We start from the raw sequence: 19,438 nt of genomic DNA on the forward strand, positions 1-19,438 counted from the left end.
ACTTGGAGTAGCTCTGTCACTCTGTACCTTCTAATGGAGTGTACTAACTAGTACAGTGAACCTTCAAGTAGCTGTGTCACTCAGAGCCATATATTGCAGTGTACTGACTAGAAAGAGATGCCTTTTGAGTAGCCCTGTCACTCAGTACCATCTAATGGAGTGTAATGACTAGTACAGTACACTTCTAGTAGCTCTGTCACTTTGTGACACCTATTGCAATGTACTGACTAGTACAATAGTCCTTCTAGTAGCTCTGTCACTCCGTACTTTCTAATGTACTGAATAGTCCTGTATACCTCTAGCAGCTCTCTCACTCTGGCCAATCTAATACAGTGTACTGAATAGTTGTTTTTCCTTGTAGTGGCTCTGTCACTCTGTACCATCTAATACGCTGTACTGAGTAGTACTGTATACCTTTGAGTTTCTTTGTTACTCTGTGCCCTCTAATCCAGTGTACTGACTAGTACAGCATACTTTGGAGTAGCTAGTACACTGTCCTACCTGCTGCACTGTATGGTGCAGTGTAGTGAGTAGTGCAGTGAGCACTGTGTGTGTGTGTGTGTGTAATATGCTGTGTGATGAAGTGTGGTGTTAAGTAGAATTTCCTGTCCATTTAGTGCTGATTGGTGTAGCGTGTGCTGTAAATGAATACACGCTGCAGTGTAGTGACTGCGAGCAGTGTGTGTAAAATGGTGCAGTGCCGTGTGCAGTAGAATGTCCTCTCTATGTAGTGCTGTTTGGTGTAGTGTGTGCTCTGGATGAATGCGCGCTTTAGTGTAGTGAGCGGTGTAGTGCTGCGCTCTTTAGTGTAGTGAGCTGCAGTGGCGGCTGGTGAGATTTGAAAGTGGTGGGGCTGGAAATATTTGGCGTATAATGGCGTGCAAACGAGCACAGCGAGCGAGCCCGAACCACCTAAGGAGGGTTCGGGGGGGTTCTCCCCCCGAGAAAATTTTGAAAAATTAGCAGCCAAATGGTGGATTTTCAAGACTTTCGGAAGCCATTGTGCTCAACAGAAACAGGCCACTGCCTCCCCTAAAACTATCATCAGTTACAAGGCCTCATGAATAAACCATTCTAAATTGCAATAAACCACAATTAATTTTAACAATGTTGCATAAATAGGTTGGATCTGGCTACTTGAGATAAAATGGCATTCAAGGTAGCCCATCAGAGTAAAATGCCTACTTTTTCCACATATAATTGAATCACATATTGGTTAGTGTTCATTTTTCGGAACTCAGTAGCATGCATAAAGGCACCATGTATAAACAAAAAACACATAAGCATACAGAGATAAAATATATACATGCATGCAACAAATGTTTCCCCTACCTGTGCTTGTCTGTTTCCTTTATGAATCATTTGTTCAAAGCAAGGTACACAGGAGGTGAATGAAATCTTCATATGATATAATTGGCTACAGATAGAAATATTCATTTGAAGAAAAAAATAATTAAATCTTTAAGACTGTCAACCAAACTTTGAGCCGGCTAGCTTTACAGTTGAAACACGAAACGTAAATATCCCTCACCCCAAAGCCAATTGTTCAAACAGTAATGGAGAATGCTTTATATAGATTTACATTTAAACAATAAAGCATGTTAAAATCCTTTCAAAAAAATGTATAAGGAGCAGGAAGATGACCAAAACCTTTGTGTAGAGAATGTTTAATAGTACAAGAAGTATGTTTTATATACTTTAAATTTAAATACTTTGTACATCACTGCTAAAGTGTCTGGTTAACCAGTACTTTAACAAAACTTGTATATTTACATGAAATATGTATTGGTGCATGGAAGAAACATAACTTTCTCAAAGTTGTATGGGTTCACACATTTATATTATCTAACACCCATGAGGCCACCAACAAAATATTACTAGTAGATAACTCTATATGTTCCAACAAGAAAACAAACATGGTTATATCATTTATGAAAGTGAAATGAGCCAACATTCAGACTCCTTGCATGCAAATATAAGTGCTCCCTTACAGATGTTGCATCACTGCAGATGGCAATTCGCATCAGATTCTGCTAAAGTAATGGAGTTGATGAACATGAAGTGCTGCCGCCTTAAAATAATTGTTTGAATTTTTTATGGTGTGTTGAGTAAGTATGAGGTAATGAGTCATGAGTAGATCTAAAGATATGCAATAGTGTCAAATCTAGTATGCTCTTCAGTTCAGAAATGAACCCTATCATTATAAATGAAGTAATATTATTAACAAATCCACTCAGTATCAGTCCATGATGGCCAGTGGTAGAGATTGTTAAAAAAAATACGTCTAGGATTCTACAGGCCTCTACCACACAGCAACACTACAGTGTATCAGTTTGCAATTAGGAAAAGAGAAAACAAACTACAGCTTCATCTAACGAATAGCCAGAAGAAAATTGTTATTCCTAAAGGGCACTGCATTACAGCAAAAGTTTGTAAAACGAGACTGTATTCAGGACTGACTATAATACCTGGATCAGGCTGACTATAAAGATGAAACCAATAAATAGTATCCTGTAATTCTTACAAGACTGACTGTAGCCCAGTATGCACCATCTTTAAGTATGTAATGGAAGGTGCATGGTATCAGTGTGTCAGGCTATAGTTTGTAAGTTAATGCAAAGCTTGCCAGAGTGTAGGATATTCACAAAACTGGGTCATGTTTGCTGGGGAACTTTGTAAAAAGGATGAGAGAGAGGTGCATTAACTAATACCCTGAAACAACACTAAGCTTAGGTGGCTTTATAATGATATGTCTGAATTACTCTCAAGTCATGCAAGGTACTGAAACATAAATTTAACACATGGTGCATTTGCTTTCATAGGTTCCTGGACCTGCAGTATACTTGAATGGCTGCTTGCAATACAAAGTAAACAAAAACTATATTTGTTAGCACCAATGATTCACAGCACCATGTGCATTTCAATGGTTTCTATTTGTACAGAAAGTTTGCACGCCGTTCTTTAATGTGAGCAAACCTTTCAATTGTTCTCTTGTTAAAATCTGGAATCTGATTTATTAGTTCTTTTTCCATTGACAGCATGGCCAATGCATTAAGTCGAGCTTGGGTCATTGTGTTCCTTAAAAATGTTTTTATCCTTTTCAGTGTGGAAAAGCATCTTTCAGCCTCAGATGTTGTCATAGGTGTTGTAATGACAATTCTCAGCAATTTAAGAGTCTCACAAAAAGAAGTATGCAAGTTGTTTTGACATAAGAATATATATAAAGCCATGGCACCACCGGTAGCCTGCTGAAAGTCCTGTCTTCCATACAGGATTGATAGTTCAGTGCACAATCGTGACTTAATTAGCATTGGATATGCTTCCACTGTTTCATTAAGTGCTGCAGTAGGAAAATTGTTGCTATGTTTTTTAAGCAGCTCACTATCCAGTAGTGTTGCACTGACTAGATGCCTTGTAAATGCAAAGCGCTCCTTGGCATGCACCACAATAATGTCGCATACTTCCTTTCCTTCATGATTCAAGGTGTTTATCTGTAGTTTGCGGTTTGCAAATCGAGAATCATCTGGCAATTCAGAGTCCAAATTATCAATGGATTCTCGTACTTTGTTGATGCTGATCATAAAGGCAGAAGTGTTTTTTTGGGCAGATACAGTATCAATGTCTCGTTTTTTTAATTGCTCATACAACAAATTGACGTGTGGCATTATATAGTGGAACAAATAAAGAAAAAAAAGAAACTCCCTGTCTTCCAGAGTCCTGGTAAAGCCCTTAGCTTCACACACAGAAGTGGAATCAAATGTACTGTCTTCTGTAATAGATTTCATGCATTCTAAAAGGTCACCCCTGTGTTCGTGAATTATATTGACAGCTCGGATGTTGAAGTTCCAGCGAGTTGCAGACCCTCTCGGTATTCTTTTTGCCACTATCTGTTGAAGCACTTCAGTCCGTTTTGGCGAACGGGAAAAAAAAGCAGTAATACCACCCAACTCTTTAAAGAAAATTCTGCATCTGGTTATTTTTGAAGCAGCCTGTTCCATGATTAGATTTAGTTGGTGGGCATAGCAATGGACATAGTGCGCATTTGGATAGATGTCTCTGATCTTTTTTTGAACCCCACCAGAGGCACCGCGCATGACACTGGCACCATCATAGCTCTGAGCAATTAGCTTCTCTTTACCACTGTGCTCTGGGAAAATATGTTCAAGTTCATTAAGAATAGATGCCGAAATTGTATCTGCAGTTGAATCTTTAAGATTCGAAAAGCACCAAAATCTTTCTACTACCTTGGAATTGCCATCAATGTAGCGGAAAACAAGTACTGACTGCGTCTTGGTAGAGACATCAGTTGTATCATCGGCCTGGATAGCTACGTAATCAGTGCTTCTTATTTGCTGTACAATAATTTCTTTTGTTACCTCCAGCATACAGTCAAGCAACTCATTCTGGATTGTCTTGGAAGTGCCTTTAAATACAGTTGCACTTTTTAAGTGCGCTTCCATTGCACTGTCTATACTGGATACAAAATCAACCAGCCCTTTGAAGACGCCAGGATTTTGGGAATGTTCAGTTTCATCGTGGCCGCGCAATGCCAATTCAAAAGCTCCACAAAATTTTACACAGTCAATCAGTTTGGATAATATATAACCGTTCTTATCAACCTCCTCATTGTGTTTGATTACCCCCTTGCGGTAGGCTTCATTTAACTGTAGTGCAATATTTGATTTTCCAAACTAAGACAACTTTAATATATTGGTCAAGTGGGCTTCACTGGAATCATGCCTCTTTATTTTTTCTGCCAGATGTTTAAGGTCAGTAACTCCTGTTTTAGTCCAGCTAACTTCACCCCCAAAGAGCAAGCAGGGGAAACAGAACAAGGCATTCTTAGCAGAGCTGGCAGTTAACCACTCGATTTTATCAAACCAGCTCCGTGTAAATCTACGTGTGTAACCCTTGCCCCGGTCTTTTGTAGACTGTTCAATGTTTATTTCAGGTTTATCAGGTCCAAGTCCTTTCACCCGAAGTTTATCTTCCTGTGTCATTCCCAAAAATGGTTTTGTGAGTAAACTGTCAACTGTGTTCATTTTGATAAACAATAAAATGAACAGTTCAAAGAAAGCCTAAACTAGATTATAGATGTATCACCTAACAGAGGTCACCCACTTTCCTTGTGCTTATCAAACTATCTCTTGATTTCCTGTTAGTGCCTGTAGAAAACCTTTCTGCCGGTTTCCTCACTGCTGCCTGTAGTTTCTTTTGATAAACTATCTGTTGATTTCCTCCCTGGTGCTTGTCAAGCTATCTGTTGATTTCCTCTGGTACCTGTTGAAAAGCTTTCTGCTGGTTTACTGTCCGCTGCCTGTTAAACTATCTGCTGATTTCCTCCCTGGTGCCTGTGAAAAGGTAAAAAGGACGTAAGCTTTGAGAATGGTGTCCACTGGATACACAGCAGAAACCACTGAACAGCTTGAACAATTGAAACCTACAGTCCTGTATATACTCAGACTAGAGGGCGAAAAACAGTTGAAAACCGAATATCCTGGGGGTTCTTGCATGCTTAATGCACCTTGCATGGGGCCTTTTTAGGTTTCATTACATCAGTGTACTGCAGTCACCTCACCAGCCTTAGTGTCAAAATCTCAATTGCGTGCATTTAGGTGTAGAAATGTAAACAGACATGCTAAAGTATATTCAACAATTTCCATGTCATCACATTCAATACTGCTTTAAAGCTGTCTGAATTAACATACACCTATCACAAAATGAACAGTTTCACTAAGTTAACAATCATGGCCTAGATGTATCAAGCCGTTTGTGATTCGCAAAGGCCGGAATTTGCAGAATTCCGGCGTTTGCGTATCGCAAACTGTATTTTTGCATGCAACAACAATTCGCAAAATAAGGAATCACAAAAATTAGCGATTCCTTATTTTTCTTTAGCATTTAAGGAATCACAATTTTGCGATTCCTTAAATGCTATGTATGTAGCATTTTGGATTTGTGAATTTAGGTTAAGAAATCGCAAATTACCACCAACTTGTAGTTGGTGGTAATTTGCGACTTCTTTTAAAAATGCACAATTTGGCATTTGTGAAGGTGGCATGAGACGCACATACATGCCCCTTCAGCATACTTCCAGAAATCCACCTTATGTACGTTTAGACAGAGACCGTCCAACTCTTTCAACAGGAACTGGAATGAGGCACAAGCACAACACCTTAAATAACGTCAAACTCATCTATCTAATCTTTTAATACACCCAGCACATGCCCTGCCACTTGTATTTTGGAGACTAGTGGGCCTTTCTGAGTGTAGTTTAGTTGGAAGAAGGGATGCTACTGTAATTGACAATCACAGTATCTGGGATAAAGTTAAACCTACAGCAATATACTCGGCCACATTAATTACAAGCCAGACTGCGCCAACAAGGCCCCAAGAGAGGCCTGGGCTGTCAGATGCATTAACGCTTACACGTGCCCAGCCCAGTACCTCACGAACCAGATCCAAAACAGGTTATTAGAAAGCTTTTACAACGTGTCAGAGAATTATTCAGCAGCAGCTGAGGTGGTGGTTTTTCAGGCGCCTCATTATAAATGCTTTCCTTTTAACAGTGTATAAAATCAAGTATGCATTATATTTCTCACGTTTCACTACATTTCTACTAAATAATAATAATTAAGAACAAGCAATGGCATAGCCAAGAGGTCTCGCCTTTGGGACCATATATAAGTGTTTAGCCATGCAACAGTTGATGTTGTTGCACCTGGGATATTGTGCTGGATAACTAAACACTTATAAAGTCCCAAAGGTGAGACCTATTGGCTATGCCAATGCTTGTGTGTAATGTCTTTGTTGTTGTTTAGATACATAAACAGCAAACACATTCATGTTGCACTATAAGCATACCAAGAAGAATATACAGACAAAATGTAGAGAGATATGCAGTGAGACAATACACAAATGGCAACATGCAAACACAGGTGGTTGTCAATGGATGCTTTGATGGCTGTTAAGAGGAATACATAGTTAAAGAGACTGTTGGATGACTGTATGTGCATATTATGGTGGATCGGTGTTAATCACATAAGTAGCTTGATGCACATGCGAACATATGGGTGAACAGCCGGGTGTTAGAGGATGGATCAATGCGCAGCTAAGAGTGGATGGATATGTGCTTGGTTGAAGGTGGTTCAGGAATGAATAGGTATGGGTGGATATACAACATTACGCAGATCCATGTGGATAACTGAGCAGGATAAGTGTGCGTTCAAGGGTGTTGGGCCAAAGATTAAGTGAGTGCATAGCTGGGGGCATGGGTAGGGGTAGGATGTGTGGATGTAATTGCATAGGTGAATGGAGGAATGCATAAGAGTGGGAGTGGATGCCTCCAACAACATTTAAATTAAAAGAGTCAAAAGAGTCATGGTTTGCTTGTGACTTTCTAAACATAAAAAATTGGGACCCATAGAGGATTAGTGTTGAATTAGTAAAGTATATGAAACATGCAAGTACATTTTAAGTAGTGGATAGGTTAGTCAGTTATTTGGATTTGGAATGATAGCACGCAGAAGGATAGAGGAGGAAAAAAGGTTTGTATTTAGAGCACAGGATCACAAAATGGGAACTCTCTTAAAATCATGTAAGTGTGCAATAAGTGGTCTTGAAACAGGCACAAAAATGAAATAGCAATTGATTCAAAAATATGGTAAGAGGGTATGCGTGCTGGAAGGGATTCGTGATAAAGGACATTTATCCACGATCGTGCTGGCAGGATGGTGTTTTATTCACATCATTTGAACACTTACAGCAATGTGCAAGAAATGTTTACTCAGTCACCTGGCTGTCATTGGGTATGTGTCACCGCTATACAGGTATTAACGTCGTATGCTGAGTACAGTAATGAGGACTTCTAGTCTGCATATTTAAATGAAATCACTGTGAAGGCAGCTGAAATCTGCAAAAGGTGCTTTTTCAGTGACACTCTTTATACAAAACCCTTAATTAATCTTGAGAGATCACCACCAGTACTACACAACATAACACCCATTTGTGTCGTTCAGGAACAGTTAAAGCATGTCTGGAGTCCTATAAGTTATTTTTTCAAGCATTGCAATCTGTATCCATTTTACCTTTATCTTTCATTGACATCTTTATATTTTTTAGTTGACAAATATGTAATATCTAATGTTTTTCACAGTGATGCTTCAGCTGGTTTTGCAGCCATTGTACTGTAATTACCGAGGGCCCGGCTCGTAGTTAAGTGAGTGAAGCATGTTGTCCGACTCATTAGAAGTAAAGGCAACAGTACCCCTACTGAGATTCAAACAGTTTACACATAAACCCTCAAGAAATGTGCATTACTGGGACAGATAGCCACACATATATGCTAATGCATACATACACGTGCTCACCATGTGCATTAAGTGCGACAACATGTGGTTAAATACTCATAGCTGCCAAGGTTTCAGATTGCCATGTGTGACATTTTCATAATTTCTGTGAAATAATTATGAGTGACATTTCAACAACTATGAGTGACACTTTCTCACGAGCTAAAACCAGCCAAGTCTGCCCTGAGATCCCTGCGCCCGGTGTTGTGCTACTAGTGGCTGGGTGTCAGCAAGGCAGACGCACAACAGCTATGTCCTCCCTGCCCTGGCTGCCAGCCTTACCTGGCTGCCCTCACCCCTACCCCCGTACAAGGTCCTACGCATTTGGTGTTGAAGAATGCACCATGTGTATGTTCAGCCCTGCAGTTGTCTGGCTACCCCAGGCAGATTATGTGCCCCCTCCATGGCAACTAAAAATCCTACCGAACTTGGCAGCCAAGAAATGGGAATGCAGCACTCCCGCTGGGAAGCTATTTTTGAACAAGTGTGTCACCTTAACATTTTAAAGCAATGTTCAGGCCAGGGTGCACAATACGAGCCAAGCATGAAATCCTGGAGGCATTTTTTGAAGGCCATTAGTTCCCATGAACGGAGTATTATGCGTGGCTAGAAAAATACAATTGCAAAGCAATAGCACGTTAAAAAAATATATACATATCCACCATAGTAATGTGAAATCGAGTAGATAATGAAAGTTTACACGCCTCATGGCACAATGACACCCTAAGGATGAATGGTATTTAGAAGATCAGAGCATAACCTACCTGCCTCAGTTCGGAAATGTTGAGACTGTGGAATAACTATAACGAGCAGTGTATCTTTGAAGTTACAACCAGTCTCAGCATTTGCTTTATAGAACTGCAGGACCCGGACACTTAAAGCCCCTAATTAGACCACACTTTCAACAGCTTTATTTTTGTCAAAACAATGGGTTCATCAGCATCATCACAGCAGTTTTAAAAGCAGTGAGCACACGAAAAGAATTCCAGATTTCTTTTGTTCAAGGCAGGGTTGTTCTTAATTACATTTAATTTTCTATTAGATTTGCACCAGTAACAACCGCCGGCGCCGGGCCCTGCACCTTTCATCATCATTCATTGCATCTGACTTCTGACCAGCCTGAGCCTGAGCATTTCTTTCACCATTTCTCTCTAAAGAGCCGCGATCCTTGGCCTTACACCTTCTTCAACACCATTTCTATGCACCTTTCTAAACTGTAGGCCCGGCCGAGACCTGAAGGAGTTTGCACTCGTCACACCCACGAGGTGGCCGGTGGGTCCCACTCCCAGTAATTACTAATTTCAGGACAGGCAAACACTGTCTATTCAGCCTCACGCACGCCAATGGCAAGTGATCCATAGAGGATTTAATGGGAAGAAGACATATTTATTAAGCTCTGCTTTCATTGCTCTTCGAACCGCAGATAATTTATCTGTGGTTCGAAGAGCAATGAAAGCAGAGCTTTGGCCCAAGACATTGACGAACGCGTCCGACCTTGAACTAGCTCTCAGACTGAATCAATGGGAGTCTGCGTATTTTATTTTTCCAATGAATGGTGGGTGACGGGCGTAGTTGCATGAATGTCTGGATCCAGGCACAGTGAGCTTTTTCTGCAGAGAGGGAATTAACTTTCTAATTTTCGAGGTTCCTTGGGTGAAGGAGATTTTGGCAATGTAGAGGAGAGGGGTGTGAAGGCATTTCAAGATCGGGATTAAACTACAGATGTCGTCTTGGCAGATGGTTGTCTCGAGGGAATTGTGACAAGAATGCATCATGTGCCATTTGCATGAGAAACACCATCTTAGTTAGCCAGGATGCAAATGCAATAAATGTTCGCTCTATCCAAACATAAGTCCAAAGGAGCACCGTGCTTGTTTCCATTGCACACCTAAACAAGACCTATTTACTCCCCCAATTTACACTGTGACTCATATGTATTTTTCATTCATTCACATTCACATTCTTTTATTCGGTTAGACAATTAGTTAACCATAAAAAGTACATCATAATTTTAAAAATACATATTTACATAAATGCGAAACAAATAATGCTATTACAATATTATAATACAATTTAAAAAAGCCTATAACGTTACAGAAAAAATAACAGAAGGGAAAAATACACTTTCAGTCAACTACCAGCACAATGTTTCAAAGTGTTAGATCCTCGTTCCTTGTTGTTTTGCGTATTATTATACATGATTTCAAATACATTGCCAGGCTTTTAGCCTCGTGTTGTGAATTTGGCTGTTGCAATGCAAGAAGCGCTGGTCGACAGGTCCTCAACCCCATCTGACGCAACACGGGCAAAACCCAGCGTTTGCGGGGTGTGGCGTAATAATAACAGAAAAAAGCTACATGCAAGGTGGATTGGGATGAGACCTTATCGCATGGGCATTTCTCTAGATTGTGGGACCAATTTAATGGGTTTGGGAAGGTTATCAATCGGAAAAACAAATTAAAACGAAACCTGGTTATAAGGTATTTTTCGTAGTTAGTCAAATAATAAGTGAGGTAAGGCTGTAAGCCTGGAGAAACTTGTACCATCATAACGTGGGCATTTGATTGCTTGGGTAATTCGCCGCTCAAACGAAGTTCCCTAAGATGGTTAAGACAATGGCACTTAAAGGTTTTTCTACTTAGTTCACTGATTAATGACGGCTCTGTTACGTATTGGTTAAGATCCAAATCTTCCAAGAAGTTGACAACGTAAGCCAACCATGGGATCTTTTTCCAAGAGGACAGCCCCAGGCAATCCGAGATCAGGGCCCGAGTAAGATGACATTCAGGCTTAGACCAGATACGATGCCATAGGAGCATTGGTTGACATTTGATGTAATCAGCTAGGTAGTCAATCCCAAGCTCGGTATGGCATCCGTATGTGGGGGCACTCTGGGGAAGGGCCAACAGATATTTTACGAAGCCATTTTGAATTTTTTGGAGTTCGGCCGTATTTACATAACCCCATACGCCAGCCCCATATGTAGCAATGCTCTGGCACTTAGCTTGGTGGATTTTAAGTAGTGCGGGGGGAGATGGCTTACCCAGTTTTCTAGAAAATGAAATTAGGGCAGATGTAGCACGCTGGTATAGCAGTTTTCTGGTTACCAGTGCCCTTTTCCACGTTAGCTGGTCATCTATTAGTATACCCAAATAGGGGTATTCCCTGACTTGTTCTAGTTTTGAATGCTCGATAGAGAGATACTTCGAGCTAGTCACCTTGGGCCCCGTTTTCATAACAAAGGTCTTGGTCTTATTTACCTTTAACCCCAGGGAAAGCATATAGTTGCAGTATTTGTCTAGTTGCTTCTGCAATTGTACCAGGGATCTAGCAAAGATAACTGAATCATCAGCGTAGAGCAATGCTGGGATAGGGCGATGGTTAATGGTAGGTAGGTCCTGGCTCCCTTCAAGCATGGCTGCTTCCAAACCATTCGTGTATAAATTAAACAAGAAGGGAGCCAGGACGCAACCCTGCCTAACTCCACGTGTTATTTGAAAGGAAGATGTTAATTCACCACCTGTTCCAAACCTTACGCGAGCCGAAGCTTCAGAATAAAGCTCGCGCAAGAATTTGATTAGCGGCGGGTCCACCCCCAATTTCTCCAGGATGGGCCATAGCTTGGCATGAATTACACAGTCAAACGCCGCACTAAGGTCGACGTAAACCATGTATAGGTTTCCCCGTTTGGCTCCCACATACTTTTCTATTAGAAGTGCTAAATTTAAAGCCTGTTCAACAGTGCCCAGTCCCTCCCGGAATCCATACTGGAGGTCGGTGATGATGTTATTCTCTGCCGCCCAATCCTGCAAACGGTCAAGGATTAGGCGACCCGCGACTTTTCCCAATGAATCCAGGAGGGAGATGGGCCTGTAGCAGGCAGGGTCATTTCTATCCCCTTTTTTAAAAATAGGAAGAAGTATGGAGGAAGACCAAGAATCCAGAAGGCCAGTGCTAAGAACTGCTGTCATTAGCTGGAGACCATAGGTCGATATTAGAGACAAATATATCTAATGGGACGCCGTCCGGGCCAGGAGCCTTTCCAGTTTTTGAGGAGGATAGTGCGCTTATAACCTCCCCCAGGGTAAAGGATAGATCAATTGGGTACACTCCTTTTCTTGGGGATCTAGGTTCTTGATTGAGTTGTGCCGCACTGTCCGAGGGGAGATCACTAAAGATCTTAGAAAAGTGAATCACCCACTCGTCCGCGGACACTGCTACGTCTAGGTATTGATGGGATTTGGCCTCAAGCAAGAAAGGAGATTTTACAACTTGCCAGAACTGAGAGCTGTTCTTTGTTTGGCAGCTCTCATGTAGCTGTGCCCATAGTTTTTCCTTGGTCTCTTTTTTACATCTAATTTGGGCCTGCTTATATTCAGATCTTAACTTAGCTATTTTGGCCTTGTCTCTGACTGGATTATGGAGTTCTTTCTTTAGGGCGTTTAATGCTTTTCGACATGCCGTGTTGAACCATTTTGGACCTGGATGGGTACCTGATTTGTGGGTTCGAACTAGTTCACTCTGGATAGTTTTGAGGATTTCCCCAAAACTGGAAATGATTTGCTCAGGGGTAGAATCCTCATCAAGGCAGAAATTTATCCAGGGGAGTGCTTTGGTTACAATTTTAGTTGTTGTTATTTGGGGGTCTACCTGGGACCATTTCACCGAATAACCATTGGTTCTGTCCATAATTAATGCATTTTGAGTCAGTAAACTCTTCAGTGTAGGGTGATGAATATTAGTAAATAACTTCAGTACAATGCTGTTGGAAAAATGGTCACCAGATACTTCTGTCCATGTAGTAAACTGAAAAAGCGTACCCTTTAAAGAATATGAACACAAAATAAAATCTATAATACTAAAACAGCCCCTACCGTGGAAAGTAGGTTTGAATTCCACTGGGGGGTCGACAAGTTCATTGGCATACAACAGTTCTAAAAACATTAAACTTTCGTTAATGGAATCTCCTACCGGGGAGTGAATAAAATGTGTCAGTGGGCAGTCGTTTTCGTCTGAAAGGCCACAATCAGTTGTCCTATATTTTGGGCACAGTTGTACATTGAAATCGCCACCCCATATTACATTACACAGTGTGGGTGAATGTTTAGCGCGTTGTTCGCTTATAGACATGGTAATTTCTGACACAGTTTTCGTACAGTCTATCGGAGATAGATTATTATAAAAATTAATTATGCAGTATGATGTACCGTTTTTAAAAATAATCAAAAGAATTTGGTAATTCGGTGTAGCACATTTTATAAAAGTTTTTCTTACTTCAAGTTTGTTTGAAATATAAATAACAAGGCCCCCCATCGGTCTACCATGAGTTGATGGGCAGGCCGGTGTATGAAACGTTAGGTAACCCTGTATGTGCAGTGGATCGATTGTCCAAGTCTCTTGCAAACAGATTATCTGGTGTGTGGTAACAAAGTCCAACCAAGGAGTAGATAAGATCTTAGTTCGGAGACCTGCCACGTTCCAGAACAATATTGATACTAGCTGGAACGACTCTGTTTCATTAATAGGTACAGGGCTTCTTGTCTGTGCAGGTGGATCCAAGGATGCACGATTGACGTTGTTAAGAGGGGAAAATAAAGAAACACCATTGTTGGGGTTAGTAGCGTTGATTGCATTAATGGTACACCGGGACGGGACTGGTTGGTGAGAACCTTCCGCCTCAGTATTATTTATATCTGTTGCAGTTGTGTCTACTGTGGGAGGTAAGAGCATCATTCTAGCCTGCGGACTTCGGGATTGAGGGAGATTTGCTAGGGTTGAGGATGGTAGATCAGGTAGAGGTGTGATCTCCTTTTCCAGTCCCTGGACTGTTGATGGTCAGTCCACCATCTCCAGGCAGTCAAACCTGTTGTAGGTGGAGACACCCCTCCAATCCGGGAATGACGTAGTTTCCCTGCCTCCTTGTCCTTGCCATGTTGACCAGTTCGTTTTGTTGTTCCAGTTGCCAACCTGAGTCCAGTTCCATTCGTGTCCTGGTCCATATGTATTTAAAATCTGTATGTCTGAACACTTTCAGTATGTGCATAACTTCACTCTCTTCCATTCTGCACTCGGACATTTCACAACCTAATAACAACTCTGAGTCTAAGTCAGGTGGGTTTGTGGTGCTTTGATTAGTTCAATCAAGTCAGTGCCACGTGTGGTGCTGTTGTGATTAATACAACGTCTGCATCATTCATTATAAACATTATACAATGGTTACTACGCGTGTCGCTCTCTCATGTTACACAATACACACACAGCCTCATTTATAGTCGTCAGCCTGGGAAAGGGCCGTTCGGTCGCCCCGAGGTAGGATTTGACTGCACTGTAGTACATTTTTTTGTTTACTGGCAGCCAGGCAGCAAATGCAATCATGACAAGGGGGGAGGAGAGCGCCGGGGCATTAGAAGAAGACAGACAACATTCCTGGCTTAATTACACAGACTGGGATGCATTGCGATGTGCGCAAAATAAAGTAAAAACTTGTGGCCGCGTGGGGCCCTACCTGCCCGAGTTCACTTCAGTAACAGCACTTTCACAGTCGTCTCAGTGACCGGTCTGCCCAGCCTGCCTGCAACCAAAATGAATGGCTAGGCTGCTGCTGCAGGGCACGACCGGTAGAGTCGACTGCTTTCCTTCAGAGGCTCCGGACCGTTAGTGTGAAAGCTAGCTGAAAAACACTGAAGTCCGTCACTCAGTGTAAAATGGCTGCTAGTCTCTTCTTCTCCTACTTGCGCGGCGGCGGGAAGAAGTCGGAGTCTGCGCAGATCCCAACTCGTCACACACAGGGTGGGTCTCACCACGCCCTGTAACAAGTTGGGAGGGGTGACACTCCGAATCCACAGGACAGCCAGCTCTCCTCCTCCTCCACCTGATTGACGTGGAGACGTTAGCAATCCCGGGCTTGTGTTAAAAACGCCCGGGGCTAACTTAATCTCCACGCCATCAGGGGGTGGAGACTGGGCTTCCATGCTGTATATTGCCGAGCTGATGACATCACAGCCTTCGGGGCTGTGAGGGTCTCAGCCGGCCGTGCAGCGCGGCGGTATTGGCAGTGGGGGGCAGGAGACTTAGTAGTGCCCCGTGTTCTTTGTGTTCGTTCTTTTTGATTTTTTTTTAATTAAAATGGACAATAATAAAGTTATGAAAATATAAAAACCACGTAAGAAACGTGATAAATTGCCTGGGGCTAAATTGCCTGGGGCGGAGCCCCAACGCCCATAAAGAGAAACCGCCACTGGTGAGCTGTCTAGTGCTGCACGCTTTAGAGTAGTGATCAGTCTAGTGCTGTGCGCTTTAGTGTAGTGAGCAGTCTAGTGCTGTGCGCTTTAGTGTAGTGAGCAGTCTAGTGCTGCGCGCTCTCTAGCGCCGCGTGCTCCTTCCAGATGAGGTGTAAATTCATCATATGTAAAATAGAAGCAGTAATTACAGCCTTTCTTTGTGTCTTTAAATCTCTAATTGTGAATCTCTTCTCTGCAGTGATGGTGACTCTGGATCCTGACACGGCTCATCCTGAGCTCCTCCTGTCTGAGGGGGGGAGACGAGTGAGACGGACGTACACAGAACAGACCCTGCCGGACACCCCCAAGAGATTCACCTACCTCTGGCCCTGCGTGCTGGGGAGCGAGGGGTTCACCTCCGGCAGACATTACTGGGAGGTGCAGCCGCTGCAGGAGGGGACATGGTGGCATGTCGGGGTCGCAGCAGAGTCTGTGAACAGGAAGGAAGACTTCACATGGTCACCTGAGGGGGGAGTCTGGGCTGTGTGGGGGTGGAATGGTCAGTACTGGGCTCTCACCTCCCCTAAGACCCCTCTGTCCCCTCGTGAGAAGCCCCTGAAGCTGGGGGTGTATCTGGACTACGAGGGGGGGCAGCTGTCTCTGTACAATGCTGACTCCATGGAGCTTCTTTACTCCTTCCCGCAGGCCCCCTTCACACAGAGGCTCTTCCCGTACTTCCATCTCTGGGGAGAAGCGGAGCTGAGGCTGGTGTGAGAGCTGCAGGGAGCTTCAGACCCTCATCCTTCCCTCCCACCCCCCGCTACAAGGGAAGAGTGGAGCTAGGGCTTGTGTGAGCCCCCCCCCTCCCTGCCCCTCAACTGTCATCTACGGTTTAAACTCCAACATTCCAAGAACCTTCTTCACAATGACCCTCTCACCTGTTTCCATGACAACCAGAAGCCTCACCTGAAACTATGTATCTCTTTCCTTGTACATTTTTAAAACAAGGGCAGACAATGTTTGCCGTGAATCATGCAGCAAACATCATGTAACATATGATAAAGTCTCTGCAGAATCAAACAAGCATTGGCATAGCCAATAGGTCTCGCCTTTCAGACCTTTAGTCTTTAGCCAGACTATTGGCTTTGGCAATGTTTCTAAGGTATGTTGTGCAGCAGTGTGGCTGCTGTGCTCCGTACTACAAACTTGGTGTCTAGTGCAGTGGCGTGGGGCAGTGGCATGGTGTGGTGTGTTGTTATAATGTGTGTTTTGGTGGGATGCATGTGGGTAGTGTGCTGGGGTGCATGTCGGTGGCATATGCATCTATACAACAAAAATCACCAATTATAATTTGATTAATAATGCTTGTCTGCAAACTATTGAAAGGGCAACAAGGGTAAATGTAATATGCACGGCCCCATGGACAATCAAACAAGTTTATAATAGTAAAATATCGATTGAAAACAACGAAACTACCAGCCTCTCTGTAACGCTTACGTTTACTGTTTGTGTTCCCAAATTGTTCAATCCCTAACCACATCGGTTGGCGGCCATTTCCCAGAACCCACAGTCACTCATTGCAATGATCTAGCAACTTTTTTTTTTTAATCTCTGAAGTGTACTGTTCCCTATAAATACAATAAAAAAAACAAATTCTACCCCAAAGAGAAAGACTCTGGACTCACCCACCGTTTGCCTCACAAACTCCCCCTCCCCATTACCAAATAAACTCTTCCATCACTTTTTAGTAAAGTGAAATCTAGTTCCGCTGTAGACCCCACACCTCCCCACATACTCCCTCAAGGATACAGCCACTAGATACACCTTCCTTCTCTCTCACGCAGGAACCTTAATCGCCAAAGTTACATTTACATTTTTATTGTCACCTGAAAGCCTCTGAGCACACAAGGAAATGCTCTTTGCAGCAGGCATCTTAATCCTCTGCGAAACTTTAGCATCAGTGGAAACAGCCACTAGATAAAACTCCGATTTGTCTCCGGCAGGAACATTAATTTCCAAAGTTAACTTTACATTTTTATTGTTGCCTCAAAAATCACAGGAAACACAAGCACATGTTCTTTGCAGCAGGCAGGTGATCGCACTACAGGATTCTTGCGCCTGGTAGTGCATAAAAGCAGAGCTCCCCTATCGACAGGTCAGACTTTCTTGACCATTGCGCGCTGCTGTACCTATTGCTGCATTGTTGTTTTAATTTTTAAAATCTATTCATTATACTGCGCGCTCGCACTATTGCTCTTGGCGCTAGGCGCTACCTCGCTTATCGCGTTTTATCTAGCATTATTCTTACCCTCTTACCTGCACTATAAATTGTGACCTCATTCCGCATTTTGCGGGAAATCGATCGCTTCAGGGCACTTAGGGCTCCCGGGGACCTCGCGTTGCGGTGTTGGTAGCTGCCATCATGGGTGAGTGAGGGAACCGGGAAGTGCCGAATTGCTGGCGCCATCTTGATTGGGGGGATAGTGATCGCACTACAGGACTCTTGCGCCTGGTAGTGCATAAAAGCAGAGCTCCCCCATCGACAGGTCAGACTTTCTTGACCATTGCACGCTGCTGTACCTATTGCCGCATTGTTGTTTTAATTTTTAAAATCTATTCATTATACTGCGCGCTCGCACTATTGCTCTTGGCGCTAGGCGCTACCTCGCTTATTGCGTTTTATCTAGCATTATTCTTACCCTCTCACCTGCACTATAAATTGTGACCTCATTCTGCATTTTGCGGAAAATCGATCGCTTCAGGGCACTTAGGGTTCCCGGGGACATCGCGTTGCGGTGTTGGTAGCCGCCATCTTGGGTGAGTGAGGGAACCAGGAAGTGCCGAATTGCTGGCGCCATCTTGGTTGGGGGGATAGTGATCGCACTACAGGACTCTTGCGCCTGGTAGTGCATAAAAGCAGATCTCCCCCATCGACAGGTCAGACTTTCTTGACCATTGCGCGCTGCTGTACCTATTGCCGCATTGTTGTTTTAATTTTTAAAATCTATTCATTATACTGCGCGCTCGCGCTATTGCTCTTGGCTCTAGGCGCTACCTCGCTTATCGCGTTTTATCTAGCATTATTCTTACCCTCTTACCTGCACTATAAATTGTGACCTAATTCCGCATTTTGCGGGAAGTCGATCGCTTCAGGGCACTTAGGGCTCCCGGGGACATCGCGTTGCGGTGTTGGTAGCCGCCATCTTGGGTGAGTGAGGGAACCGGGAAGTGCCGAATTGCTGGCGCCATCTTGGTTGGAGGGATAGTGATCGCACTACAGGACTCCTGCGCCTGGTAGTGCATAAAAGCAGATCTCCCCCATCGACAGGTCAGACTTTCTTGACCATTGCGCGCTGCTGTACCTATTGCCGCATTGTTGTTTTAATTTTTAAAATCTATTCATTATACTGCGCGCTCGCGCTATTGCTCTTGGCGCTAGGCGCTACCTCGCTTATCGCGTTTTATCTAGCATTATTCTTACCCTCTTACCTGCACTATAAATTGTGACCTCATTCCGCATTTTGCGGGAAATCGATCGCTTCAGGGCACTTAGGGCTCCCGGGGACATCGCGTTGCGGTGTTGGTAGCCGCCATCTTGGGTGAGTGAGGGAACCAGGAAGTGCCTAATTGCTGGCGCCATCTTGGTTGGAGGGATAGTGATCGCACTACAGGACTCTTGCGCCTGGTAGTGCATAAAAGCAGAGCTCCCCCATCGACAGGTCAGACTTTCTTGACCATTGAGCGCTGCTGTACCTATTGCCGCATTGTTGTTTTAATTTTTAAAATCTATTAATTATACTGCGCGCTCGCGCTATTGCTCTTGGCGCTAGGCGCTACCTCGCTTATCGCGTTTTATCTAGCATTATTCTT

General features: G+C 43.2%; 1 protein-coding gene across 10 annotated transcripts in view; it reads left to right on the top strand.

Moving 5' to 3' along the window:
• The window catches only part of LOC147710070 (butyrophilin subfamily 3 member A3-like), a 662,391-nt gene extending 644,454 nt beyond the window's left edge, over positions 1-17,937 (top strand). For 8 of the 10 annotated variants that reach the window (XM_086920761.1, XM_086920762.1, XM_086920765.1 and 5 more), the window contains one exon: positions 15,828-17,937. In XM_086920761.1, coding sequence (XP_086776887.1) covers positions 15,828-16,342 — 515 coding nt within the window. In that variant the 3' untranslated portion in view covers positions 16,343-17,937. The remainder of the gene's footprint in view (positions 1-15,827) is intronic. The other 2 variants (XM_086920763.1, XM_086920767.1) reach the window with 1 other exon arrangement.
• The last annotated feature ends 1,501 nt before the right edge of the window (positions 17,938-19,438 follow it).

The sequence above is a fragment of the Lissotriton vulgaris genome, chromosome 5, assembly GCF_964263255.1.
Source record: "Lissotriton vulgaris chromosome 5, aLisVul1.2, whole genome shotgun sequence".
Classification (NCBI taxonomy): domain Eukaryota; kingdom Metazoa; phylum Chordata; class Amphibia; order Caudata; family Salamandridae; genus Lissotriton; species Lissotriton vulgaris.